The sequence below is a fragment of the Tribolium madens genome, unplaced genomic scaffold (genome assembly GCF_015345945.1).
Source record: "Tribolium madens isolate multiple individuals breed KSU strain unplaced genomic scaffold, Tmad_KSU_1.1 Scaffold_96;HRSCAF=242;Tcas5.2_LG5, whole genome shotgun sequence".
NCBI lineage: Eukaryota > Metazoa > Arthropoda > Insecta > Coleoptera > Tenebrionidae > Tribolium > Tribolium madens.
Window position 1 is genome coordinate 4,988,693 of NW_025401068.1, and position 25,582 is coordinate 5,014,274.

At 40.2% G+C, this 25,582-nt stretch overlaps 7 protein-coding genes across 7 annotated transcripts; 2 read left to right on the forward strand and 5 right to left on the reverse strand.

Moving 5' to 3' along the window:
* Positions 1-1,070: 1,070 nt before the first annotated feature.
* Positions 1,071-3,743, reverse strand: LOC123013825 (isocitrate dehydrogenase [NADP], mitochondrial-like). The gene is made up of 2 exons (XM_044412630.1): positions 3,558-3,743; positions 1,071-2,365 (listed from the first exon to the last, which is right to left on the reverse strand). Exons 1-2 carry the CDS (start codon positions 3,634-3,636, stop codon positions 1,134-1,136), a joined length of 1,311 nt encoding a protein of 436 aa, XP_044268565.1. The 5' UTR covers positions 3,637-3,743; the 3' UTR covers positions 1,071-1,133.
* On the forward strand, positions 3,319-10,535 carry LOC123013822 (NAD(P) transhydrogenase, mitochondrial-like). Its single transcript, XM_044412628.1, has 8 exons — positions 3,319-4,033; positions 6,824-7,237; positions 7,284-7,424; positions 7,478-8,359; positions 8,411-8,637; positions 8,689-8,777; positions 8,827-9,025; positions 9,075-10,535. The coding sequence occupies exons 2-8, from the start codon at positions 6,856-6,858 to the stop codon at positions 10,374-10,376; spliced, it is 3,222 nt and encodes a 1,073-aa protein (XP_044268563.1). The 5' UTR covers positions 3,319-4,033; positions 6,824-6,855; the 3' UTR covers positions 10,377-10,535.
* Positions 10,212-15,143, reverse strand: LOC123013821 (probable multidrug resistance-associated protein lethal(2)03659). The gene is made up of 13 exons (XM_044412627.1): positions 14,651-15,143; positions 14,172-14,602; positions 13,965-14,121; positions 12,782-13,916; positions 12,567-12,736; positions 12,333-12,512; positions 11,993-12,291; positions 11,713-11,937; positions 11,491-11,657; positions 11,303-11,437; positions 10,983-11,262; positions 10,540-10,919; positions 10,212-10,490 (listed from the first exon to the last, which is right to left on the reverse strand). Exons 1-13 carry the CDS (start codon positions 15,055-15,057, stop codon positions 10,446-10,448), a joined length of 4,011 nt encoding a protein of 1,336 aa, XP_044268562.1. The 5' UTR covers positions 15,058-15,143; the 3' UTR covers positions 10,212-10,445.
* LOC123013823 (probable citrate synthase 2, mitochondrial) lies at positions 15,085-16,695 on the reverse strand. The gene is made up of 4 exons (XM_044412629.1): positions 16,498-16,695; positions 15,871-16,454; positions 15,378-15,819; positions 15,085-15,317 (listed from the first exon to the last, which is right to left on the reverse strand). The coding sequence occupies exons 1-4, from the start codon at positions 16,651-16,653 to the stop codon at positions 15,117-15,119; spliced, it is 1,383 nt and encodes a 460-aa protein (XP_044268564.1). The 5' UTR covers positions 16,654-16,695; the 3' UTR covers positions 15,085-15,116.
* Positions 16,696-17,007: 312 nt separating this feature from the next.
* LOC123012602 (secernin-3) lies at positions 17,008-19,161 on the reverse strand. Its single transcript, XM_044410624.1, has 6 exons — positions 18,829-19,161; positions 18,633-18,782; positions 18,395-18,588; positions 18,109-18,308; positions 17,939-18,045; positions 17,008-17,886 (listed from the first exon to the last, which is right to left on the reverse strand). The coding sequence occupies exons 2-6, from the start codon at positions 18,780-18,782 to the stop codon at positions 17,350-17,352; spliced, it is 1,188 nt and encodes a 395-aa protein (XP_044266559.1). The 5' UTR covers positions 18,829-19,161; the 3' UTR covers positions 17,008-17,349.
* A 245-nt stretch (positions 19,162-19,406) lies between these two features.
* LOC123012600 (probable citrate synthase 2, mitochondrial) lies at positions 19,407-24,008 on the forward strand. Its single transcript, XM_044410622.1, has 7 exons — positions 19,407-19,566; positions 22,004-22,165; positions 22,217-22,414; positions 22,463-22,651; positions 22,703-22,902; positions 22,949-23,285; positions 23,340-24,008. Exons 1-7 carry the CDS (start codon positions 19,522-19,524, stop codon positions 23,607-23,609), a joined length of 1,401 nt encoding a protein of 466 aa, XP_044266557.1. The 5' UTR covers positions 19,407-19,521; the 3' UTR covers positions 23,610-24,008.
* On the reverse strand, positions 23,701-25,455 carry LOC123012601 (FAD-dependent oxidoreductase domain-containing protein 1-like). Its single transcript, XM_044410623.1, has 4 exons — positions 25,237-25,455; positions 24,585-25,186; positions 24,176-24,531; positions 23,701-24,123 (listed from the first exon to the last, which is right to left on the reverse strand). Exons 1-4 carry the CDS (start codon positions 25,453-25,455, stop codon positions 23,984-23,986), a joined length of 1,317 nt encoding a protein of 438 aa, XP_044266558.1. The 3' UTR covers positions 23,701-23,983.
* Positions 25,456-25,582: the final 127 nt, after the last annotated feature.

Below are 25,582 nucleotides of genomic sequence, written 5' to 3' on the forward strand. Positions count from 1 at the left end.
AACAAATCCAGTAACGTTATACCTAATGGCCTCAGAGTAATTCTGGTAAAATTACACAACTACCACAGATTATCTGTTTACAATCAAGTAGCGACGATAGTTCTTCTGAAGAAACCAGTTAACTTGTGTGTTAACTTGTGAAACCAGCTATTAAAACGCCTGCCAAGCAACAAGCAGCTAAACCACCACAAAGACAAGAAAGTAGATCAAATGATGATTCTTCAGAAGATGAAACACCAAAAGCAAAGCAACCTGTTCAGAAAACACCGGCTAAACCTGCTGTTAAACCAGCGCAGAAGAAAGAAAGTAGTTCAGATCTCTCATCTTCTGAAGAAGAAAGATAGTTCAGAAGACAATTCTGAGGATTCAGATGATGAGCCATCAAAGCCACAACAGAAAGTAGCATTTAAACCTACTGCTAAAGTCATGCCACAGAAAAAGAAGAGTTCAGATGGGTCATCAAGGCAGTCAAATTCCCTTCTAAACCGATCGTTAAAATACCTGAAGAAAAAAGAAAGTAATTCTGAAGATAGTTCAGATGAGGTGCAAAGCAGTTGCAAATAAAAAACAAACCTACAGGAAAAACACCACCAGCAAAGAAGGAAAGTAGCTCAGAAGACTCATCTTTGGAAGAAGAACCCACAAAAGGGTCGGCTAAACGGGTAATCTTTGCTACTACAAAGATCAAACCACTATTCAGGGCGCCCACCACCAAAGTAGGTTAAGTTTCAACTTCCTTTCAATATTTTAATACCCCATTTTAGGCCCTCTTTGACTCGTTAATTCGCAAAATCGTCTTTCTATCTCAGTTATCGTGACGAAAACCTGGTCCCCCAAATTTTTATTTCGAGTACGTGTTGGCCCCCAATTTTTCGTGTTGCGGAGGAGCCTCCTTTTGATGGTGTGACCTTGAAAGAAATAAATGAAAAAAAAAAGATTTCAGTTAGTTAAGTATATAGGCAATCAACAAAACGCTCCTGTTCCAAGTGTTTCAAAACCGATCCTTTATTTTTTTTTTAACCCTTCTTTTTAATTTTTGCTCTTCAGTCACTTCTAAATCAAACGAAAGCTGTACGTAAAAGGTTTATTTGAAAAAATATTTACAAATTTTCATAAAAAATTCATTTAATCAATTATTTCATCTGCCTCTCCAACTCCTCGGCAATCGCCTCTAAAAAGTCTTGAGTATTCAAATACATCCCTGGCTTGACATTTGGCAATCCATGAATGGAAGCGGCCAAATCCTTGGTCATTTTGCCCGATTCGACACAATCGACGCAAGCCTTCTCCAAAGTTTGCGCAAATTTAGTCAAGTCGGGAGTTCCATCGAGCTTGGCTCTGTGTTCCAGACCCCTAGTCCAGGCGAAAATGGACGCTATAGGATTGGTGGACGTGGGGTTACCCTTCTGGTGCTCCCGGTAATGTCTCGTGACTGTCCCATGGGCAGCTTCTGACTCGATAGTCTTGCCATCGGGACACATGAGAACTGAGGTCATCATCCCCAAGGAGCCGTACCCTTGGGCGACAATGTCAGACTGGACGTCTCCGTCGTAATTTTTGCAAGCCCAGACGAAACCACCAGAGGATTTCAATCCCTGAGCCACCATATCGTCAATCAGGCGGTGTTCATACCATATTTTTTTCGCTTCATACTGCGATTTGTACTCTTTATCATAAATTTCCTGGAAGATGTCCTTGAAGCGGCCATCGTATTTCTTCAAAATTGTGTTTTTGGTGGACAGATACAACGGCCAACCTTTATTCAAGGCTACTTGGAAGGACGAATGGGCAAAAGCCCGGATACTCTCATCCGTATTGTACATTCCCATGGCGACTCCGCCCCCTTTGTACTTGAAAAGCTCGTACCTTTCGACTTGGCCATCGTCCGAAGTGTAGACCATCTCGACTGTCCCTGGTTTCGTTACAACAAAATCCTTCGCCTTGTACTGATCCCCATGGGCGTGTCTGCCAATGACGATGGGCTTTGTCCACCCGGGAACCAACTTGGGAATGTTTTTACACAAGATGGGTTCTCTGAAAACTGTTCCTCCTAAAATATTCCGGATGGTGCCATTGGGCGACAGCCACATTTTTTTCAAATTGAATTCTTTGACTCGTTGCTCGTCGGGGGTGATGGTGGCGCATTTGATCCCCACGTTGTGTTTGAGAATGGCGTTGGCGGCGTCGATAGTCACTTGGTCGTTGGTTTGGTCGCGGTGGGGTAGTCCCAAGTCGTAGTAAAGCGCCTCAAGTTTAACGTAAGGAAAGATGAGACGTTCTTTGATTTTTTCCCAGATGATTCGAGTCATTTCGTCGCCGTCCATTTCGACCACGGGATTCTTTGCCACCACGCGTTGGGTGCCAACTGAAAACAGTTATTAATTTTAAGAGATTTTTTTAAACTACCTTCTTGAATGTATAGTTTTTGGCTGGGTTATTACATGAACTTGAAAAAGTACTGAAATCTATTTAAAAATCCAGCTAAAAATAGGAATGATTGGACAAATGTTTATTTCATTTAAGTAAAACAAATTGTTCTATCGGCCTGGCTACCTTCATTAATCATATTACGATAAAGCAGTCCTTCAAATCAGTTTCGTAAATTAGGCGGATGTAATTTATTACAATTATTTATTACTTTAAAAAAGAGGAAAAAAATTGAATTTGGCACATATTTTGTTGGAATGAACAAAAAAATCCCAGAACTTTGTCATAAAAATTAAATTTAATGTGCGCCTTTAGAAGACTTTTCGTGTGTATAGTAATAAAATAGAAGTTTTGTACAATAAAAAATATTTAAGTTTAATAATCTTTTTAAATATTAGTGACATCCCCGAATTTAGTGTCTATCATGTTTGGACCAACAAACTGGTGTTTAGGTAGGCTAGGTACGTATAGCAATGTCCTTAATTATTCATTAAAAAAACTTTTTTTAAGTTTACATGCATATTTTATATTTATTTTGTATTTTTGTAAAAAAAAAAAATTAATTTGGTATCTTTGGTATTGCAAAATTTCCTAAATGAAAGGCAACTTTCTAAATCAGTCAGTATTCTTTTTATTATTTTTGTAATGTTGGCAACGAAAACATCCCCCTCTTATTTCGACATAAGTGGGTGTTCAAATTTTGACGTTTTCAAAAGTTCGTTTTTGTTCACATGTTCCAAGTTAATTAAAATTACCCAAAAATGAATCATACAGCAAACAAGTTATCAATAAATTATTTGATGTCGGTTTGCCCACTTCAGGTAAGACTTACTTTCAAGTAAGCTATTAATTTGATAAGATTAAATTTTTATCACTAATAATAATTTACAGAGTTTTTATGCCAAATGCAGGCAAAACAAGCCTCGTGCCTGTAATAAACACAAGAAACTCCACGAAAAAATTTCAGAGATAACCTCTCCACATGTCGAAACTTTGAACGGACCAAAGATCTCGAAAGTGGTCGGACGCCCGATATTTAGGCCATTTTGCCTCACTGCCTGTCATCCCTCAAAGTGCCCTTTGGGCGCCCTATAAACCGCCCCGGGCAATTTATAAAAAAATATACTCACAATTGCGCCCTTGCAGGACCCCATTTTTGGTAACAACAGCGCTCAAGCTTTTTGAAAATTTCGTTAAAGTACCGGCCATTATAACCTCAACTGTTTCAGCCCGGAGAGAAACTGAAAATCGAAAAACAACTTGTTGTCTTGTTGAGGTTGTGTTGTGGAGTGGGCGGCGGAAATATCCGAGTCTCGACCGACGATGCTTTAAAACCACTGATAAAACGTTTACATGGCAGCAATGAAACGGAGACGATCCTAGCGATCGTGTTTTGTCGATTCGATTTGGCGCTTTTACTTGAAACAGGGCGTTTGGTTGGGTGGGTTAGGTCACGCCTAGTCGTAGTGGGGTAACAGGTTGGTGGCGTGTAAACGCACCCAGTTTTCAGATAGGAAAACAGAGCTTCCAGTTGTGATAATTTAGTTGGTTGTGTTGTTGTTTCCGGTTTCAACCTGAAATTTCAGACGCTAGGGATAATTTTCTGGTAAGTGAGGTTTTTGCTTCATTTTGATTCGAATATTTAGTCATAAGACTGTAATAATAAACAGTGGTTGGGCTTAATTCTAAAATTATTTTGTGGACGGGCTATTTAGGTCGATTGAGCTTTTTGTGTTTTGTCATACGCCGGTTTATTTATCACAAACACGTGGCGTTTCAGTTACATTTAGAAATAAAAAGCCATTTTCAGGTATTTTGACTTGAACAATGTTTGCACTTAAGTTTTGCCGAAAAGGTCTTCATTCTCGCAGGTATAAAATCTGAAGAGACACCCAATAAATCGGTCGTAAACCTCTCTCTTATTTATTTATTTTGAAACTTTTACTTGGAAGCCTCTTTGACGATTTGACCGTCTAGGAAAAGAGGACCAAAAGATTCTTTAGAAGGTCCAGGTACATAGCTTTTAGCTTGATTAGTGATTACCTACTTATACTATGCAGAAAAATTCAAAAATGTTATCGAATGTGCCGAATGCGTTTGATAACAGATAAGACATAAGTAGTGATCAAATCTACTTTAATGACCACTTTCCTAGAATATGATAAGAAACTAACATTTATGAGACCTGGGGAGTTATTAGGTACTTGTGTTCAAAATAAATTATTACGGATTTATATTGTTTATAGTTATTGTAAACAAAAAGAAACCAATAGAAAGTATTTCTAATATACTTGAGTTGTTTCGAGGAAGTAATTAATTTTCATTTAGAACAATTATCGCTGCAGCGTCACTACATTGTCCACTTTACGAAATCGTCGCCGAATAGAAATAAATCTATTGACCACCAATGGTGTCTCTACGGAAAAATAAAGGGCTGACGACCGTGTAACGTGTAAATTGTTACATGCTGTTTAGCATAGTAATAACTGCTTTTCTAGAAGAAAAACAAAACTTTAATTGCACAGGAAGTAACGTTTACTCTGTCAATTATTAAAGAAAAACATTTTATTTATTTCTTTTTATCGGAGAATAATCTGATTGGAATATTTTATGATAATCGTTGCAAACAGTTTGGAGTCATTGGACTGGATTATCATAATTTGCATCTGTTGACTTTTTGCGATGAATGGATGAGTTTACCATGACCTTGGAAAAGTTATATAAGGAAAATGTAAATTTTAAATATGATGTGTTCCGAATAATAGTTTTATGTTTCTATCAGGATTTTTAGAGGACTCATCCATATTGTTTTGATCTCATTCAAAAGTCTGAGTTATTACCGTAATTTTTATGGTATTAGCATTTTGCAGGTAAAAATAATAATTATTGCGTATTTTTTATTTTTCGTAATTTTCAGCCTTGTTTTACATTTAAATACAACTAAAAATATCAATTTTAGCGTCCACAACTATGTGAAGTGGATATTAGATGTTTTTTTTTTCATGAAACCATAGAAAAATAGCTATTATTAATTACCCAAATTGGTTAAACTCGAGTAAAATAATTGAGTCGAATCTTTTTTATTTTCTTTACAAAAAAAACAACTGTATATTTTTTGAAATAAAAAATAATCGTATTGTAAATAAATTATAGTGTATCTATTTATTAAAAAAACCTTCATTTGGCAAGCTTTTAAAACCTGCAATTACAATTATCATTTTAATTGACCAAAATCTACTTGAAGCATTTTAAAATAAACACTAAACGCGTGCCAATATTTCGATAACAGCTTTCACCGAAATAATATCAAATGTTTTAATTGCTCATACGTTAGCGTCTTTTCAAATGACGTCTATTATCTTTATTACAGCCTTTGTTGTTGTATTTTTAGGTAATAATATTTATTTACTCGTTGGTAGAAAAATATTTTAAGACTGAATAAATATTGATTGAATACTTATGACAATGACAATATTGAATATCTACTGAATTTTACTGTGGGTGCTTACTTGTTATCATTAGGAACACTTACCTTATTTAACCTAATACAGAGTATGATATATTACCCATTTAATAAGTCAATTCATTTTATAAATAAGAAACAAATAAATTGCAGTTTTTGTTGAGACCAATCCTTTATTTGGAACGTCAAGGTTCTCGCAATATTTCATAATTATATCGACGACAAATCCTTTAATCTTCGAAATAATCGACAGAAGTATTCTCAACCTTTGACTTGTCGTTTCAAAATTTATCAAATTTTTAAAACAACCAAATTTAAAAACAATTGTCAGTCGTGCATCGTATTATCACGCGAATTTTCACATTGAAAGTGAAGGTAAACCAAGTCCCATAACTGTCCCAGATTACATTTTTCATTACTTAATGAAAGTAAAAGTGAAATTATCTATAACGCAAATGAAATATTCTTCCGATAATTTAGATTAGGAAGCTTTTAAGCTATTTCGGGCCGAATCACTATAAACCTAGATTTGCGTCATACCATCTTCGTAAATATTACTACTAGTGGGCCCCTTCAAAACACTTTGTTTTTTTAAGATCTTTGCTCTGTTTTTAAAGATACATTTAAAAAGCAGATAATTCAAGGATTTTGCCCTGAAACTAGGGCAAAAATCCTTAAAAAACAAAGTGTTTTGAAGGAGCTCTACTGTAAGTAGTAATATTTTTATAGATGAACTACGTTGGAGGCTACTCTTCAACTAGCGAGAAATTGTGAATTTAAATATTGATCCGTTAATTAGTTTCTATGCAGCTCGGGAAAATGCAACCTTGAGAGAAATCACCTGATCTCAATCTGAATAAAAATATTAAAAACCACAAATATTTACAGCAAGATAGTGTGACATATCTAAACCCTTTTTATTTTTCTTTCCAGAAATGTATTAAAAATAAGTGACTGTCATCACAATGGCAAGAGGAATTTTGCGTGTTTACTATACTCGAAGGAATCTCTTAAGTAATGTAGATAAACAAATAGTCCGGACTTCGAATTTTCACAATCAGTGCCCCAAGTATAGAAAGTGTTTTTTGGAACGAAGATTTTCAAGTCAGGCAAAAAATGAGACGGTTGAGGGAATCCCCTACGAAAAATTATCAATAGGAGTACCCAAAGAACTGTGGCAGAATGAGAAACGAGTGGCTTTGACTCCGGCTGTGGCTCAGACTTTAAGCAAAAAAGGCTTTACCGTAAATGTGGAAGAAAATGCCGGTTTGGGAGCCAAATTCCGCAATGAAGATTACGAACAAGCCGGTGGTGTGATAGTGGACAAGAAAAGAACGTTCGATTCTGGTTAGATTCACATTTTTTTGTAAAATTGTCATTTATTTCTTCGTAGATATTATTTTAAAGGTTAGGCAACCCTTAGACTCTGAAGTAGGTAATTTCCGCGAGAGCAGCACACTCATATCATTCCTATACCCCGCCCAGAACAAAAGTCTAGTCGATAAATTGGCCGAACGGAAGATCAACGCTTTCGGTAAATCCCCAAGTAGAATTTCGCTTCGAAAATTTCCTTAATTTTGTTTGTAGCAATGGACTGTATTCCACGCATCACCCGAGCCCAAGTTTTCGACGCTTTGAGTTCCATGGCTAATGTTTCCGGTTACAGAGCTGTCATCGAAGCCGCCAATCACTTCCCTCGATTTTTTTCCGGCCAAATCACCGCCGCCGGAAAAGTCCCCCCGGCTAAAATACTCGTTGTAGGGGGCGGCGTCGCCGGACTTGCTGCTATCGGTCAGGCCAAAAGCATGGGTGCTATAGTTCGAGCGTTTGATACTCGGAGCGTCGTTAAAGAACAAGTCGAGTCCATGGGGGCCGAATTTCTTACGGTTAATATTGTCGAAGAAGGAGGTACGTCTGGGGGATACAGTAAAGAAATGTCCAAGGAATTCATCGATGCCGAACACGAATTGTTTGCCAAACAGTGCAAAGAAGTGGACGTGGTTATAACCACGGCATTGATTCCGGGGAAAAAAGCCCCGGTTTTGATACTTAAAGATCATGTTTTGTCGATGAAACCAGGAAGTGTGATTGTGGATTTGGCCGCCGAGGCGGGTGGTAATGTCGAAACGACAAAACCGGGTGAGGTGTATAGCCTGAATGACATTACACATATCGGTTTCACCGATTTATCGAGTCGGTTGCCAACGCAAAGCTCGACACTATATGCTAATAACGTGTCGAAGTTTTTGTTGTCGATGGGGGAGAAAAATCATTTTCGGATAAATTTGGCCGACGAGGTGGTGCGAGGTAGTATTATTTTACAAGAAGGGAAGATGTTGTGGCCTCCCCCGGCTCCGGTTGTCGCTCCACCGCCCCCACCAGTTAAGAAAACCGAATCTAAAGTACAGGAAACTGTAACAGAGAGTCCGTTAATGGCCACTGTTAAAGACTCGCTCTTGTGTACTACTGGTAAAAAAATTCAATGTCTGTGTTTGATAATTTCATTGGAATTTTTTACAGGTATTGGTACGATATTAGGTTTGGGTGTTTTATCACCCAACCCGGCTTTTACCTCAATGTTAACCACTTTCGGTTTATCTGGAATTGTGGGATATCATACAGTATGGGGAGTAACTCCTGCTTTACATTCTCCTCTTATGTCCGTAACTAATGCTATTTCAGGTATTACGGCTGTTGGGGGCTTGCTTCTTATGGGAGGCGGCTATTACCCCACTAATTCAATCGAAGTAAGTACATTTTTGGAAACTTTCTAAAAAAATTCTTCTATAAATTTGTAGGCATTAGCTGCAGCCGCGGCGTTTGTCTCGTTTATCAATGTTTTCGGCGGTTTTGTCGTCACTAAACGAATGTTAGACATGTTTAAAAGGTAAGCAAAGCGACACTCGTGGGAATTCCCATATTTTTGACTTTTTTAGACCAGAAGATCCCCCTGAATACAGCAGCCTTTATGGCATTCCCGCCGCCGCATTTTTGGGGGCTTACGGCTGGGCGGCTTTCCAAAACCTTCCGGAAATCCATCAAGCTGCCTATCTTGCAGCCTCGTTATGTTGTGTTGGCGCTCTCGCAGGCCTCAGCTCGCAGAAGACCTCTCGATTGGGCAACAACATCGGAATGGTACTTCCCCCATTTACACCTCTTCAAAACTAATAATTTTTGCCCTCAGATTGGAGTTTCCGGAGGAATCGCTGCAACTCTGGGCCAGATGGCCCCCAGCACCGAAGTATTGGCTCAAATGGCCGCTTGCTTGATCGCGGGAGGCGGTCTAGGCACACTCATCGCCAAAAGAATTCAAATCACGGATTTACCCCAACTCGTCGCAGGCTTTCACAGTTTGGTAGGGTTGGCAGCCGTGCTGACTTGTACTGCGACTTTTATTCATGACTTTCCCAATTTTGCAACGGATCCGGCTGCCAATGTTGTCAAAACGGCACTATTTTTGGGCACTTACATCGGAGGGGTGACCTTCAGTGGGTCACTAATCGCATATGGAAAACTCCAAGGCATTTTAAAATCGAATCCGTTGCTTCTTCCCGGGAGACACGCTCTGAATATGGGTCTGTTGTTAGGAAATGTGGGTGCAGGGGCGTACTTGTTTTTCGACCCTAGTATGATGGGAGGCTTAGGGGCCTTAGGGACAACAGCCGCGTTATCAACAGCCATGGGTGTGACCCTTACTTCAGCAATAGGTGGCGCTGATATGCCTGTAGTGATTACGGTCTTGAACAGTTACTCTGGATGGGCCCTTTGTGCAGAAGGTTTCATGTTAAATAATAATTTAATGACGATAGTTGGCGCTCTGATCGGTTCAAGTGGTGCCATCTTGTCATATATCATGTGCAAGGCTATGAATAGGTCACTCCCCAATGTAATCTTAGGTGGCTACGGCACATCCAGCACCGGCTCAGGCAAACCGATGGAAATTACCGGCACTCACACGGAAATCAACGTAGATGGCGCTGTCGAAGCCATCAACAACGCACGTAATATTATTATCGTTCCTGGCTACGGTCTGTGCGTCGCAAAAGCGCAATACCCGATCGCCGAAATGGTCAGTCTGCTGAAAAGTCAGGGTAAAAATGTCAGATTTGCGATACATCCAGTCGCCGGTCGTATGCCAGGCCAATTAAATGTACTTTTGGCCGAAGCTGGAGTCCCGTATGACGATGTCCTCGAAATGGACGAAATCAACGACGATTTCCCCGAGACTGACTTGGTGCTCGTAATTGGGGCCAACGACACTGTTAACAGCGCCGCCGTAGACGACCCCAATTCGCCCATCGCCGGAATGCCCGTCCTCAATGTCTGGAAATCAGATCACGTGATCGTTATGAAACGTTCACTAGGTGTAGGCTACGCGGCTGTTGATAATCCAGTTTTCTACAAACCCAACACGTCCATGCTACTCGGCGACGCGAAGAAAACATGTGAGCAACTACTAGCAAAAGTGATAAGTGTTAATAAATAAGTCATTTCCGTTTCTTTTTTACAATTAGATTAAGTATTTCAAAGCTTATTTTATTTTTTAAAAACTTAATTATTGTACACCGTCGTCGCGCCTTTTTTGTTTTAATTCGTAATTCTGTAAATATGAATGTGATGAATTGAATAAATCAATGTGATATAATTACCTCTTTTGCAATGTCTTTGAGATTTTTGGCCATAGCTTTGCCCGTCTTATCCACCATGGATGATAAGAAACCGAAACGGTTTTGTAATAGGATATGGGGGTGATCGAACTCTACCGCTGCTCCTGCATCCATGACCAAAACTCGGTCTGAATCCATAATGGTGTGCAGACGATGTGCAATTGTTAGAACGGTACATTTGGCAAATTTTTGACGAATCGTAGTTTGGATAAACTTATCGGTTTGTGGGTCAACGTTGGCCGTGGCTTCATCCAGTACCAAAATTCTGTTATTCCGCAAGACTGCTCGGGCAAGGCAAATAAGTTGACGTTCACCCACGCTGATGTTAACTCCGCCCTCCGACACGTGATGTTTTAAACAATCTGCGATTGGTTAAATTTAAATGAGTCGTAGGGTTTGGCTGGTATTCCAATTTTCGAACATACCGACTCCTTCCGAAAGTGCTGCTTTACTTTCAACAACAATCAAAGCATTGATAATCTCTTCGTCGCCATGTTTATGAAACGGATCCATGTTGTATCGCAAAGATCCCGAAAACAGGACTGGCTCTTGTGGTATGATAGATATTTTTCGTCTAAGATCGTGTAACCCGATCTCGTTCGTATCAACTCCATCGACCATTACGGCACCGTCGAAATAAGCCAATCGGAAAAGAGCCGAAATCATTGAGGACTTCCCTGCACCGGTTCTCCCTACGATTCCTATCTGCGGAAATAAGTCTAGAGTTGTGATTAGTCTAAGTTACCTTTTCCTTAGGGTCAATTTTAAAATTTAGCCTTTTTAGAACGGGAGGGTCATTGGGTTTATACTTAAGGACAAGGTTTTGGAATTCGACTCGGCCTTCTTGTGGCCAATCGGGAGGAGGCTCTTTACCAGGCTTCTAAAAATATATTTGTTTGTACACGGTGATTGGAACAAATGCGAAAATGCTACAGATTTCAAGTCCGGTTCATGTTCAACTCGATTTATGTATTCTAAGATTCTTTCGACTGAAGTCATTTGGTTCTCGAGTTCGGCTGACTGCTTCATGCCCCACTGAAATAGGCCGGTTAAACCGATTGCTTGGGTTATAGCCAAACCGACGTTACTTCCGGTGTTGTCTGAAATCGATTTTTTAAATTTACCATTCATCCAGTGGGTATAGTTTATTAATACCAAAAATTAGAAAACTGTAAGCAATAATTGCGATGTAGAATGCACAAAGCAAGTCTAACCAATAGCCGAAAGCCCTCGCGCACGCAATAAACATGAACCAAGCACTCGAATGATCATCTTGCAACTTATCAAACTCCTTTGTTAGAATAGTTTCGGCATTATTTGATCGCACCGTCGTTAAACCTTGAATCGAAGCATTTAAATGTGCAAAAACCGGACTTCTGCCTGAAATTCTACCATAAATAATAACATTCATTTCACTATTTTCCCCCAAACGTACTTATTCCTTCCAGCCGTTTAACACTCCGACTTGTCTTGATATAAAATCGTCGCAAAAAGAAGAAAATCACACAAATCAAAAACGTTGGAATGATAAGGTAATAATTGACCATCGTCACAACCACAGCCGCCCCAAGCAAATTCAACATAATCTGAGAACAATCGATCATCGCGTTCGGCAGCATCTCATCGATAGCTCCCAAATCTTTGGAAAATCGGTTCAGAATTCGACCCGAAGTGTTGGTATTGAAGAATTGCATAGATGCTGTTATTATACTCTGAAACATGCGATCGTGCAAACTTGACAAAAATTAAATTTGCGCATGTAAGTCGAAAATTACTTGATACTGGCGCGCATACACACTGTGAAAAACACAAACGAACGCGTCAGGGCCACCACCATTGTGAGAAAAATGAGGACTGAGTAGATGGCGATTGATGAATCGGTGCCGAGATTTCGGAGGGTTAAACTGCTATTGTGGACGTTTTCATTGCGTGAGCGGATTTCTTCGACGTCCACCCTAAAAAAGTTGGTTAAAAATAAATATCACAACTTTTGTGTAAAAAATTGTTACCATTGGGCAAGGAAAAAATCCCCGCCGCTGGCTAGAAACTGTGCTCCTAAAAACAAGAGTACGACGCTAAAAATGACCAAACAATTGCCGCTAGCTTTGAAATACTGCTTGTAGATGTAACACTCGACTGAGCCTTGGGTCCTCAATTCGGCCGTTTGTTTCGGCGCATACTAGAAAGCAATTTTCACAAAAATTCTACTATTTTTTTCTACAACCCTTTGTCCTTCCTTATCAATCACATTTATGCTCAACGTACTCTGTATCCGCAAATCCTTCATGATAGACTCAACCCTCGTCACAGTTTGCACCTCAGTCTCCACGTCCACTGCCAACTGATTTTTCAAAAATTCAGTAAAATCCAGGCCCGTACTCCCCAAAAACTGGTACGAGCCTGTGGCTTCGATTGTCCCGTCGTGCATTAGAACGACATTTTCAACTTCGCTCAAAAATTGCAACTGGTGTGTGACCAAAACCACAATTTTGTCGGAAAGAAAACCCGTGATACATTTATCGAAGAGGTGTTTTCCGACACTGGCGTCCACGGCCGATAAAGGATCGTCCAGTAAATATATATCGGCTTCTTTGTAAACGGCGCGTGCCAGGTTTATACGCGCCCTTTGGCCCCCACTTAACGACGTGCCTTTTTCCCCAACTATGGTCTGGTCACCGTAGGGCAACAATTGAAAGTCGCGGATTAAAGCACAGGCCCGGACCACTTCGTAATATCTCTCCCTGTCGAATTCGTGCCCGAATAAAATATTCTGACGGACAGACCCTGCGAAAAGCCACGGCTCCTGCGATGCGTACGACACCACCCCTTTCACACGGACATTCCCTAGACACGGCTGTAATTCCCCTAGAATCGCATTCAAGAGCGAACTTTTACCCGCCCCGACTTTGCCGATAACTGCAGTCAATTGATTCTTTTCGATGGTCAAGGACACGTTGTGTAGACACACCTCGTCGTCGATTTTTGCCGAAACGTGACTCAAGGACACGTTCGGGGCATCCCATGTGTCACTAAGTTTGTCCAATTTGTTCAAATCGGGGTTGAATATAGTCGGATCGCCGACTTGTGTTTCAGTCATCAGAAGGAATTTTTTAATCCTTGTCACGGCAACATTGGTTTCGGCGATTTGTGCGATAGCGTAGGGGAAAAACAGAGTCATTGTTTGGCGCAGAATTTGATAAAACGAAGCTATGACGAAGACGCTTTCGGCTGTGATCGTGCGTTTGCGTAAAACAATCGCAACCACTGTTAAAAAAATTGCGAATCGAGTGGTAAACATGATAAACGATAAAATCGCCCCACGGATGTAAGAAGTTTGTTTCAAAACCTGTATTTCAAGACTGAAATTTGAAATTATTTTAGGATCGGACTAGATAAATTAGGCCCACCTTCGCAATTCATGGATTTGTTGAGCAAAGGCGTGCTCCCAGGTGTACATTTTTATAACTTGCATTCCTTGGATAATTTCGTTCATTTGTCGAACTCTTTCGTCCGTTCTTGCGGCCGTTTTGAGCCGAAATCGCGAAGTCCGGTTACCAAACCAGGCTAGAAAAATCTCTCTCAAAAACCTAATTTCCGAAGAAAAATAAAAAAACCTTGGAGTGGTATAACAATCAAAATCGCTGAAATTCCCACGACCACTGCAATTCCGATCTCTTTGTACATTATCAAAATGAAAAAAATCATCTGCAAGGGGGCGATCCACAAGTAGTGGAAATACAAGACCGATAGGTCGAATCGGTTGACATCGTTTGACATCAAATTGACGACATTGCCGACCGTAGGACCGGAAAGTGAGACTAAATCGAGTCGGAGGGTCTTTCTGTAGATGAGGGAGCAACACGCCACCCTAATTTTCATCCCTATGTGCATCACGGCCATCATACAGGGATGAATTATTGCGACGTTCACCAAACTGCACATAACGATGCCCGAAGCAAAAAAATATGCCTCGCCGAGTTGGATGGGGCTTTGGTCGTGGCTCCAGTACTTGAAAATGCGCATCAAGTATGTGGGGGAGTGTTGACTACAAAATTACAATGATTTTAATAATTTGAAAAAAAAAACTGCTTACGACTCCACGCTTTGTTCATTTTCCGGATTAAAATACCGCAAAAGCAGTCCCAGAAAAATCGGTTGACTCAACCTGACTGGCACTTCCATTATAAACAAAGCCGTCCCTTGCAACAGTATGTCTTTTAGAAACATTCTAACAAGGACTTTGGTCAAATTGGGCACCTCTCCGTGCTCCTTAGCCCTTTGCACTTCCCTACTCCAAAACACCGCCAATCTCTCGCCCAAAATCGACGATTTGTGTTCATCTAAAGGCTTCGTCAAATCCCCTTCGTCAAAATCCCTCTTATTTCCTTTCCTAAATATAGAAATGACGTACCAGAAGGTGATTAGCGACAACCAATTGGAATTTTTTTGCGGATGTTCTGGTTTTTTATTAATGCTAAACGAAGAATCACTTCGCATCATTTTTGTGACACAAGAAATGACACTGACAAGTTTCTGAAGTTTTATTCAAAACAAGAAATTTATTCACATTTTTTTCCTTTTTTCCCTTTTTTGTCATCGCCACCTGTGACTTCTTTGATGAGACGTTCGGTGGAGATGGATTTAGGCCTTTCGATGGGCAAGCCTAGAGCGCGATCCCAAACCGTGCAAGCCAAAACACCCAATGCGCGAGAAACCGCGAACAACACGGTGTAATAGGTCATTTCGGTCATGCCGTAATACTAAAATTACATAAATATTAACAATTAAAAATGAGAGAAAAAGCTTTTCTGTCGAATTACTTGTAAAAGGACACCGGAGTGGGCATCCACATTCGGCCAGGGGTTTTGTACTTTACCCAACTCTTTCAAAATCGGGGGAACCACCTCGAAAACCAGTGAAACAATTTTGAATAAGGGATCATTGGGAAGATACTTTTCTGCAAATTGTTTCTGAACAGTGAACCTCGGATCAGTGATTCGCAAAACGGCGTGGCCATAGCCGGGAACCACACGACCCGATTTCAGAGTTTTCCAAATGAAATCTTTAATTTTGTCATGAGTGGGGTCTTTCCCTACTTCTTTTTGCAAATTTTTCAACCAAACTAGTACTTCCTGGTTTGCTAAACCATGCAAAGGCCCAGCTAAACCATTCATACCAGCGGCATAAGACAAATAGGGGTCACTTAGGGCCGACCCCACCAAATGGACAGTGTGAGCAGAGACGTTACCGCCTTCATGGTCGCTACAAAATGGTTTTTGTGTGAATTTTTATCAAATTTTAGCTACTTTAAACCTGTGTATAGTCAAATATAACCGCATCAACTCGACAAACTCCTCGTTGTCAAACCCCAGCATCCGGCAGAAGTTCAAACTCCAGTCTTTGTCCGAATCCACGGTCCCTATCTCATCAGTCCCTTTGAAGGTGTGCTTGTAAATCAGTGCAGAAATGGGGGTAAGCTTTGCAATCAAATTCATGCAATCCTCATAGATGCTCTCCCAGTAGTTCGCCTTCTTCACCGTGGCGTACGACTTCTTGAACAGACTCTCCGTGTTACAAATCGAGCAAGCGGCCGAGAGCTGCGCCATGGGGTGCACATCTTTGGGGACTTGTTTCAGGAACTTGCACACGTGGGCCGGCAATTCGGAGCGACTGGCCCACTCCTCAGAGAGGGATTTCACTTGCTCGCTTGTGGGGATATCCCCAGTGAGAAGTAGCCAAAAGAGGCCTTCAGGCAAAGGCTGTTCGCCACAGTCGGCCTTAGGGAGCTTCTCCTGGCAGTCGGGAATGGAGTGGCCCCGGAAACGGATACCTTCATGGGGGTCCAGGACTGAAGTTTCGCAAATGAGACCCTTGATGCCTCGCATGCCGCCATACGCCTAAGCATGATGTTATGAGAGGGTGGGTGGGAGCGTAACTTACCATGTTGACGGTAACTTCGCCAATTTTGGTCTTGCCATGAGCCTTGCGGAAAGCTTTAATGCGTTCTTGCTCTTTAGGGATTTTGGAGGCAAGGATAGATTTTAATTCGCAAGCGAAACGCTTGGAAATATGTTGAAGCGGTTTAATGCGAAGCATTTTTATGATTGAAATGACAGAAGGCTACCATGATTTGATTTTACCGGGGTAAAAACGCAGAAAATTTCCAAACTGTGTTAATTTTAATAAGAAAACACACTGAAAATTGCGAAATTCTCACTTCGGCCGATAAGTTGTAGTTGTATTGTAAATCTACAAATAAATAAAAGCAAAATCTTAATTTTGCGAATGATTTGTGCCCACTGAGATTGTAAACCGGAATCTTCCCGAACATTGGTTTTGATTCAATATAATCAACCCTTCAATTAGTAGTCTCTAAATTTGAGACATTTTATCTCCTTTTTAGAATATTGTTTTCCTTTTTTTTTAGGATTTGTAAATAAAACATAGTCGTGATCTTGCTCACTTTATTCATGGAATGTGCAAACAATGCTCAATTAGTACATGACGTAACATATCTTGAGTAGTAATGTGTATAATGTAAGTTTAAATAGGTATACGTAATAAAAAAATAAAATAATACATAAAAACGTCACTTTGTTCTCAAACGAAACATATCACAAAAAAACCTCGATGAAGCATGCAAAGAGACCACAACCTCTGAAATTGCCACATCTAAGCACATCACAACGATTATTTGGCTACAAAATAGCAGAAATGTCCATTACATTCCTGATAACGCATCAAGCGACTATATCAAAGCTACTCCAGTAAAATAACTGTGCATAAAAAAACCTAACGATAAAATTTCACTTCGGTTTCGACGCAATCCTTGAGCAATTCGTCGAATTCGGAGAGGTCATCGCCGACATTTGCCAAAACCGCCTCCAATTCATTCACGCAATCGGCCTCCATGTTCCTTAACAAAGACTGAACGTCGCTGCCCCTTTTCACCGCTTGGGAATGGAGCGAATAGAGGGTATGAGGGGCCGTTTTGTCGCTTTCGGGACACTTCGTATGGTTTGAAATGACCGCGTTTGGGGAAAAAATAAACGGTTTGTAAACGGAAACAGAAGGGTCTGGAGTGGCGGTGAACCAGTGCACGCTTGGACGCGAGGAGCTCAAAACTGAGACCTGACTGCCCTGAGTCGGAAAAGGGGCATCACAGCGTCTGCAAATTTCCGAATTTTTGTCTCTTAGAATTGCAAACATATCGGTTTCTTTGAAATTATTAGAATTTGTGTATTTTGCTAGTAGTTTTTCACCGGCCAAATACCGCGCATCCCCAGGCCGTTTTTCGCCACTGAAGGCTTCACAAAAGTTAAATTCGCTCTGAAAATAGACTCAATAATAGGAAATTCATTAAAATAGCAACGAAACGAACCTCTCCATTCCATAAACCTTTCGATTTCGCGTACTCCTCTAATCCTTCAGACATTTTATCTATTTTTGTAGTAATAGTCAACACGTTTGATATATTTCTATATCCACCTTAAAACATATAAAAAAAAATGAATTCAGACAGAGCTCAGAATCGTTTTTTTTTTATCTCACTTGTGACTTCAACAGCAGCCCAATGTTTGCCCGAAGTTTCCAATACCCAAGCCGTGTTAGGATCAGCTATTAGAAACGAATTATGATAGGTAAAATTAGGGTCAGTGTGTGAACAAGGGCCCCCTTGTCCGTACTTTTCTAATAATTGTGTTATAACATCCATGGCTTCGCCCGCAGAGGCCCCTCTTTCCAACCCTAATCTAAAAATCCCAGTAGGCTCATGTCACAAAACCAAAATTTCTCAAAGGCTGTCATAATTGTCAGACTTGTCAAAATGATTTCTTACCGAACCAAATCCATGCCTATAAGTCTTTTGACTGTGGGGTCATGGTCCCCCTCGTTGTCGTTCGTCCAGACCGCCTCATTCCCGATGACCACTCCACATTCGTTAGCCCCCATCTCGGCGCCCCACATCCATCCCGGCTTGCTCAAAATGACCGCCTTGGTGGCCCCAGTCGACTCGATTTCGATGTAAGTGCACTAAAACACAGTCACTTCATGAAATGACAATTAGGGGGGCTTACTTTGACAGGTTCCGAAGACTGTGTTGCTGGTACGTAAACCACTTCCTGGACCTCTCCTTGAGGCCGATCTGAGTTTTTGCCGAAAACGACTCCGTGTTGCGTCAAAGGTGGCAACACCACGAAAGTGTCACACGACTGGGGGCGGCGCATCTGGGGGCCCGAATTAGTACCACGAAAGGGGGTTAAACGCACTTACTTTGACAGAAAAGGTCACTGATCCGGGTTAAATGGCGAGCGACTGACTCACCACCAGCTGGTAGAAATTGATATAAATTGGGACCAACACAGGCCGTCCTGTTCTAACACAGGGGAAAGAGTGAGATATTAAGGGAGACGAAGGTGGATTTGCTGCCGACAGGCCCCCAAAACAGTGGCGTAACGGAACTTTTTGCATCATTACATGGACAAAGAATTTAATTGGGGTTCCGCTCGGTTTGGCATTGCATTTCTCAAAAAATTGACACACATTCTTTCAGAGAAATGCCGAATTTCACCACTTTTTCTTGGCAAAATTGAAATCAAAATACGAATTTGTCTTGAAACGTTTATTTTACAAATTGGCAATCTGCAATATAGGTAACCTCATTCATTTGGATTTTGGCACGGTCAGAGCTGACTATGATCTTTGCACTTTAACGTTTGTATAATTGGTTGCATAACCTCCGGGTGCAATAGGGGCTCCACGTGTCTCGTCCCATGAACTTTACGATGTCTCCCGGTAGGAATATCCGTCCTTGGCTGTCTTGTGCGCATGTCAACGTCCATCGTACCGAATCTTACATTTTTCCGATGATCACTAGCCGACGCCGCTGCGGGTGACAGAAGCACGTTTTTGGTGTGGTGTTTTGAGTAAAAATTCGCAAAGTATTTCGGGTTGTAAACATTCACGATGGCACTGTTCCGTTTTACAGCAACAAAATTGGCCGAAAGTCAGGTAAGCGTGACATGACCTGGTTTCCTAAAAACGTTTCATATTTTCTTTGGGCGCCCTCCGAAATTTGTCTCAGTGTCTTTTTAAATGTTTTATTGGATTTTATGGCCATCATAAATAACATAATTGTGTGACTTTGTCTTGTGATGTACTTATGACCCCGGAGATCCCCGAGTGGTGGATTTTTTTTGGTGGGAAAGACGACAGCGAACACGTGAATTGAATTTTTTTCTGGTTTTGTAGACGTAGAAATGTTTTTTCGTGATTATACGGGAGTTACGTAAGAAGAAAAATAGGTTGGTATTGAAGCTAATACCTTTATGCCTAATTAAAACCCAAGACGAGTAAACAAGTGGCCCGGGTAGAATTTAGAGATTTTTCAACCAAGCCTTTAAGTTGCCACGCGTGACGCTCATAAAAAATAAAACGTCCTTTAAAAACGACACGAAACAATAATTTGTCGATTTGTTAGAAACTGGAATTTAAGGTCGACCTCTGTGTTATGCTATTGACGAGTTTATTGTCATTATGTTGGCAATTGTGTTGTTTTACCCGCGCTCGTTAATTAGGGGACCTCCCAAAAATCACATTCGAGACGTCGTCAACTTTGATTTAAATTCATATTATAGATACATGTAAAACACTCATTACTATACAACCTTATCAACCTAATTACTTTATTCTAAAACAATAGCATAAGTATGTACAATTGTTTCATTCTTTTTTTTTTGACTAAAGTACGGAAAATTGTCTCGGTAAATGATTCACTCTTATCAGTTTTATGTGACGCGGGTCGAATAAAGTATTAAAAGGATGTTTTTTATCTCGTGTTACGTAACCATAATTACTTAAAATTTGGTCTAGTTTCATGTGGAATCTCCTTTCTTATCACATGACATTGTCGTCTTTAAATTAGTTATGACACGAAATTAGGAATTTTTCTAGGACAAGAAATAGTGCGTGGGTATACACAGTTGAGAAAATATTTGATTTGTGTGAATAAATAAAATTTATACACGCAATTTCAAAAGGCGCTTGCAAAATTGTTGAGGCTAAAAATAACACGACATAACCCTATAGTATGCTCACTTTTGATTTTTGAACGATAAAGTTGAAAATTTATATCGAATTTATAGGTATTTTTCAGATTATGGCAGTGTATAAAATAATTATGTAATTTCTTTTTTTTTGTTTCTGAGTATTCATCAATTCGTTGAACGTTGTTTTAATTAATTAATTGCAATTTTATCCATATTTGCATTGATCTTAAAGATGATCTATACCCTAGTTTTTGATGTTAAAAAAATAATACGTAGCAGTACTCTCAACTAGAGTTTGTGGAAAAAAAATATACACATGATTTATTTGTTATCTTTTTTTAGGTTTTGCAAAGTTTAATATTTTTACGGGTGCTTGGTAACAGCTTAGGTAAACTATCAAAACAAATGTTTGGGGTTATTTTAACTGATTAAATTAATCCTTTTTAATTCTTTCCAAGTTATTTATTACTTAATTTGCTATCATTGTTTAATAAATAAAAAAAATCTTTCTCACTTAAAAAATTAAAATGTTCGAATTGCATTGCTGCCACATCATAAATGTGTCAATGGTACCAACGGAATGTTTTTTTTTTTTGTTATATAACACCTGTTGTATCAGTTCCCGTAAGCTGAAAGTTTTTTGATGGTCATCTGTGTGTAGCGTTCAAGGTTACTTATGTAAACAGGAGGAATTGACCGTGCATAGATAAGAATTGAAACTGTAGTATAATTAATTAGAATAATTACTCCGCGTTGATTCAAAGGCGATTAAAATTATCTCTCCTCGTGCAAAGACTAATCGAATATAAATAAGTGCCAAGTCCATTTTTGCTCTTACTTTCTTTTTGGCTTTTTTCTCAGTTAAACAAACAGTTTACGTAATTGCATTTAATAAAAATAAACATTTTGATCATAAAATTAAAGAAATTGCTGCGGTAGGTCAGGTTTTTATTATCCTCGTGTTGTTGGTACAAGTCAAACAGTAACCCGATCACGTTGTCGGCACTCGGGGGCTACTTTATCGTCGATTTTTAACCTCCCATTTATCTCCACGTGAATTCGTATCCCTGTTTTCCTGCAACCACGCTTTATTTTTAACTAAGTTATCTGCTTAAAGGTCTGTGCGTCCGTAACCTACGTCCGTTCTATTTTCGTTTCGATATTGTTTACGAATGTTTTCGATCTAAATGTATCCCGAATTCGAAGTTTGCAACGTTCCAAGACAATTTATTATTTTGTTCCACTTGATCGATAACATGGCTGCTTATCTAAACGCAATAAATACTTGAAAACAATTAGAATTAGTAGTGACTTTTTATCTTATCAACGTCACGGGAATTATAGGCGTTTCCACTGCAGTCAACAATTGTAAAAACTAAAAATGCAATTTTTTTTTTTAGAAAATTGTCCCTCAAATATCGGTGTTTTTGCGACAACTCAGCGATGCCTCAACCGACCTCAAAGCGGTCCTCGCCGCCAAAATCCCCAAAGAACAAGAACGTGTCAAAAACTTCCGTAAGAATTACGGAAATCAGAAAGTCGGGGAAGTCACCGTCGATATGGTAAACCACCGAAATCTCCCAAATCTGTCATATCTGTCGTAACTTTTACAGATGTATGGTGGCATGAGAGGCATCAAAGGCCTCGTTTGTGAAACTTCGGTCCTCGATCCAGACGAAGGTATTCGATTCCGGGGCTTATCCATCCCCGAATGTCAAAAATTGTTACCCAAAGCTCCCGGAGGCAGCGAACCACTACCTGAAGGACTTTTCTGGTTGCTGATCACCGGGGACGTACCTACCGAAGCTCAGGTTCGTGTGTCACTAGTGTTTTTCGATTTGTAATGTTGGTATTGATAGGTGAGGGCCATTTCGAAAGAATGGGCCGACCGTGCAGAGTTACCGGCACATGTGGTCACACTGTTAAATAATTTGCCCACGAATGTGCATCCCATGTCACAGTTGTCGGCTGCCATCACGGTGTTGAACAGCGAAAGTAAGTTCGCTAAGGCGTATTCGAGCGGTGTACACAAGTCTAAATATTGGGAGGTTGGGTTTGTCAGATTGGTAGTATTGTTGGCGCTAAATGTAAATTTCTAGTACGTTTACGAAGATTCTATGGACTTGATCGCGAAATTGCCGGTGATTGCAGCGACTATTTACAGGAATACGTTCAAGGATGGGTCTGGTATCGGTGCAATAGACACTTCCAAGGACTGGAGTTACAATTTCACGCAAATGTTGGGTTATGATAATCCCGAGTTTGTTGAACTTATGAGACTATATCTCACGATTCACAGGTGATTTCATAAATTTAAAAGACATAATACGAAATGAGGATTTTAGTGACCACGAAGGCGGTAATGTTTCGGCTCACACTGTGCATTTGGTAGGGTCGGCTTTGAGTGACCCCTACCTGTCTTTCGCTGCCGGTATGAACGGTCTTGCTGGACCCCTCCATGGTTTAGCCAACCAAGAAGTACTCCTCTGGTTGCAAAAAATTCGCCAACAAATCGGCGACAAAGCCACTGAAGAGCAACTCAAAGACTTCATTTGGAAGACGCTTAAATCGGGTCAAGTTGTCCCAGGTTACGGTCATGCCGTCTTACGTAAAACTGACCCCAGATACACGTGCCAGAGAGAATTCGCTTTGAAACATCTCCCTAACGACCCCCTCTTCCAGGTAAAATACGCTTAGTAAGACAGGAAGGCAGTTAGGAATTTTTGCATGTTGCAGTTGGTATCGAACATCTTCAAAGTGGTTCCCCCAATCTTGCTCGAGTTGGGCAAAGTGAAGAACCCATGGCCCAACGTGGACGCCCACTCCGGCGTGCTTTTGCAGTATTACGGACTTAAAGAAATGAATTATTACACTGTTTTGTTTGGGGTTTCCCGCGCATTGGGTGTGTTAGCATCGCTGGTCTGGGATCGGGCTCTCGGTTTGCCGATCGAAAGGCCGAAATCGTTGTCAACAGATGGTCTCATGAAGGCTCTCAAGGCCGCTTAAATCACTTTAATATTCCCCGCTGTACTTAAGCTAAGCGTCCGGTAGAGTTGGGGTTGGACGATCGTTAGAGGATGCTTATCGAAATTGTTATCACTAGAACTTTTACCTGCTTTTTATGAATTGTTTTGTTGTTAATATTTTTAACAAAATGTCCTATTTATTTTATTTATAGAGCAAGCAGCTGAGAAATTTCATATTTGTAAAGAATTAGATATTTATTTCAGTGGCATAGCCGACGAACCATGTACAGTTTTAAAGCAGTTGTAAACAAACAACAAATAAGACAATATACACTCATATCATCGTCACATGTCTTATTTTACGGAAATTGTTCATTCATTACACATGGAATTCATTTTATAAAATTCGTAAACTTAATAAATTCCAATTTCATACAGAGGTTGTTGTTTTATTAATCGGTCAAAACCCATTCTTTTTAAGTCGATTGTTTTGAATTTTCCGTCGAGAATTAATTCGGCTATAGCTAAGCCAACAGCAGGCGATTGTTGGATCCCTGTAAAAAAAGTATAAACAAAAATCTGAAAGAAATAAAAAATTGTAATTACCATGACCGCTAAATCCGGTCGCAAAAAACAAATTTTTGAAAGTACTATGTGGCCCAATAATTCCATTAGCATCAAAAGTATTGTATTCGTAAAAACCGCCCCAAGCACTTTGCACTTTGACGCTTTCAAAAGCAGGGATTCGGGCAGCTAAAAGTGGCCATACTGTATTGTCAAAATAGCTAAAATCGACTTCTAAATTGTCGGCTGGGGGTTCTTCGTGCGAATCAGGTGATCGCCCCCCGATGAAAACAGGACCGTCTTTGCGAAAGTACACTCCTGTATAGTCAATCATTAGGGGCGAGTTTACCGGCGGGACGTTTTTGCCTTGACTGTCAAAGCGATAGACGTAGCGTTTCCTTAAAAAAAAAACGGTTCCAAATTGCGGTGACGTCAAAGACGATTTATGTACCTTGGTTCTACAGGAAGCGCCACTGATAAGTCCCCCTGCCCCGTCCCGATCCCCGCCATCCTGGCAATGGCCCCGGATTCCGCCCCAGCCGCCAATACACACGTATCAAATTCAAAAACTTTTTTGTCCTGGTTCGGTAAATGGACTTTTACGCTTTTCAAATTTTTATCATTCGAAAAAATAAAGTTTTTGACTTCACCCTGTACAAACTGTGCACCTTTACTAACTGCGGCACTTTTAAATAAAGTCAATAGCCCCCAAGGATCAAACCATCCCTCTTTTTCACATCCCATGCATCCTAATTCAATATCGTCAACGTTGAGCCACTTTAATTTTTCACGGAGTTGGTCTTTAGTCATTAGTGTGTTTGTCGATCCTAACTCTTGTTGCAGTTTAAAGTTTTGGGCGAGCTGTTGGGCCCCCTGGGGGCTAGCAAGGATTAAATACCCGTTGGGGGCATAAGAGATATCAGCTTCGGGTCCGAATTGGTTTTTGAGATTTTTGATAAATTTGGCCCCAAATAGGGACATTTGTATGTTTTCAGGGATGGAAAATTGCTGTCTTATTCCTCCAACGGAGCGACTTGTTGAACAATTTGCATACTAGAATTGACAAAATTATGAGGTGGAAAATTGTGATGGAGTTCCAGTACTGTTGGGTCTTTTTCAATGACGGTAACATTGCAGTTACCTGATTTCTGTGTGAGCCAATAGGCGGCAGAGGCCCCCATTGCGCCGCCGCCAATTATCACGACTTTGGTTGAAGAGTTACGAAGTGATAGAGTGATCGGATGATTTCTTTTTTGGACTCTTACGCAAGAATTATCTTTACGAAGACTGCGTAATACTTTTGTGGCTTGTCGCGTGAACATTTTTCTACAAACTAGAGATATTTGAAAACAGAAAGATGAACTTGACAATAGTTTGATAATGGTCTATCTTATCTCTGGAAATGTACTTTATAAAACAGTTATTAGTATTAGCATAACATGCGGTTTT

Coding starts and splice junctions, on each gene's coding strand:
- LOC123013825 (XM_044412630.1), bottom strand. CDS start 3,636: ATGGCCGGTACTTTAACGAAATTTTCAAAAAGCTTGAGCGCTGTTGTT. Junction 2,366..3,557: donor GGTCCTGCAAGGGCGCAATT/GTGAGTATATTT, acceptor AACTGTTTTCAG/TTGGCACCCAACGCGTGGTG.
- LOC123013822 (XM_044412628.1), top strand. CDS start 6,856: ATGGCAAGAGGAATTTTGCGTGTTTACTATACTCGAAGGAATCTCTTA. Junction 8,360..8,410: donor CTCGCTCTTGTGTACTACTG/GTAAAAAAATTC, acceptor AATTTTTTACAG/GTATTGGTACGATATTAGGT. Junction 8,778..8,826: donor ATGTTAGACATGTTTAAAAG/GTAAGCAAAGCG, acceptor TGACTTTTTTAG/ACCAGAAGATCCCCCTGAAT.
- LOC123013821 (XM_044412627.1), bottom strand. CDS start 15,057: ATGATGCGAAGTGATTCTTCGTTTAGCATTAATAAAAAACCAGAACAT. Junction 12,513..12,566: donor GATTTTTTCCTTGCCCAATG/GTAACAATTTTT, acceptor CAACTTTTTTAG/GGTGGACGTCGAAGAAATCC. Junction 12,292..12,332: donor TGTATGCGCGCCAGTATCAA/GTAATTTTCGAC, acceptor ATTTTTGTCAAG/TTTGCACGATCGCATGTTTC.
- LOC123013823 (XM_044412629.1), bottom strand. CDS start 16,653: ATGCTTCGCATTAAACCGCTTCAACATATTTCCAAGCGTTTCGCTTGC. Junction 16,455..16,497: donor GCGAAGTTACCGTCAACATG/GTAAGTTACGCT, acceptor CATCATGCTTAG/GCGTATGGCGGCATGCGAGG. Junction 15,318..15,377: donor ACTCCGGTGTCCTTTTACAA/GTAATTCGACAG, acceptor ATGTAATTTTAG/TATTACGGCATGACCGAAAT.
- LOC123012602 (XM_044410624.1), bottom strand. CDS start 18,782: ATGCGCCGCCCCCAGTCGTGTGACACTTTCGTGGTGTTGCCACCTTTG. Junction 18,589..18,632: donor AGTCTTCGGAACCTGTCAAA/GTAAGCCCCCCT, acceptor ACTGTGTTTTAG/TGCACTTACATCGAAATCGA. Junction 17,887..17,938: donor AAGGTTTATGGAATGGAGAG/GTTCGTTTCGTT, acceptor GTCTATTTTCAG/AGCGAATTTAACTTTTGTGA.
- LOC123012600 (XM_044410622.1), top strand. CDS start 19,522: ATGGCACTGTTCCGTTTTACAGCAACAAAATTGGCCGAAAGTCAG. Junction 22,652..22,702: donor ACAAGTCTAAATATTGGGAG/GTTGGGTTTGTC, acceptor GTAAATTTCTAG/TACGTTTACGAAGATTCTAT. Junction 22,903..22,948: donor CTATATCTCACGATTCACAG/GTGATTTCATAA, acceptor TGAGGATTTTAG/TGACCACGAAGGCGGTAATG.
- LOC123012601 (XM_044410623.1), bottom strand. CDS start 25,455: ATGTTCACGCGACAAGCCACAAAAGTATTACGCAGTCTTCGTAAAGAT. Junction 25,187..25,236: donor TCATTGAAAAAGACCCAACA/GTACTGGAACTC, acceptor TGTCAATTCTAG/TATGCAAATTGTTCAACAAG. Junction 24,124..24,175: donor GACCGGATTTAGCGGTCATG/GTAATTACAATT, acceptor CTTTTTTTACAG/GGATCCAACAATCGCCTGCT.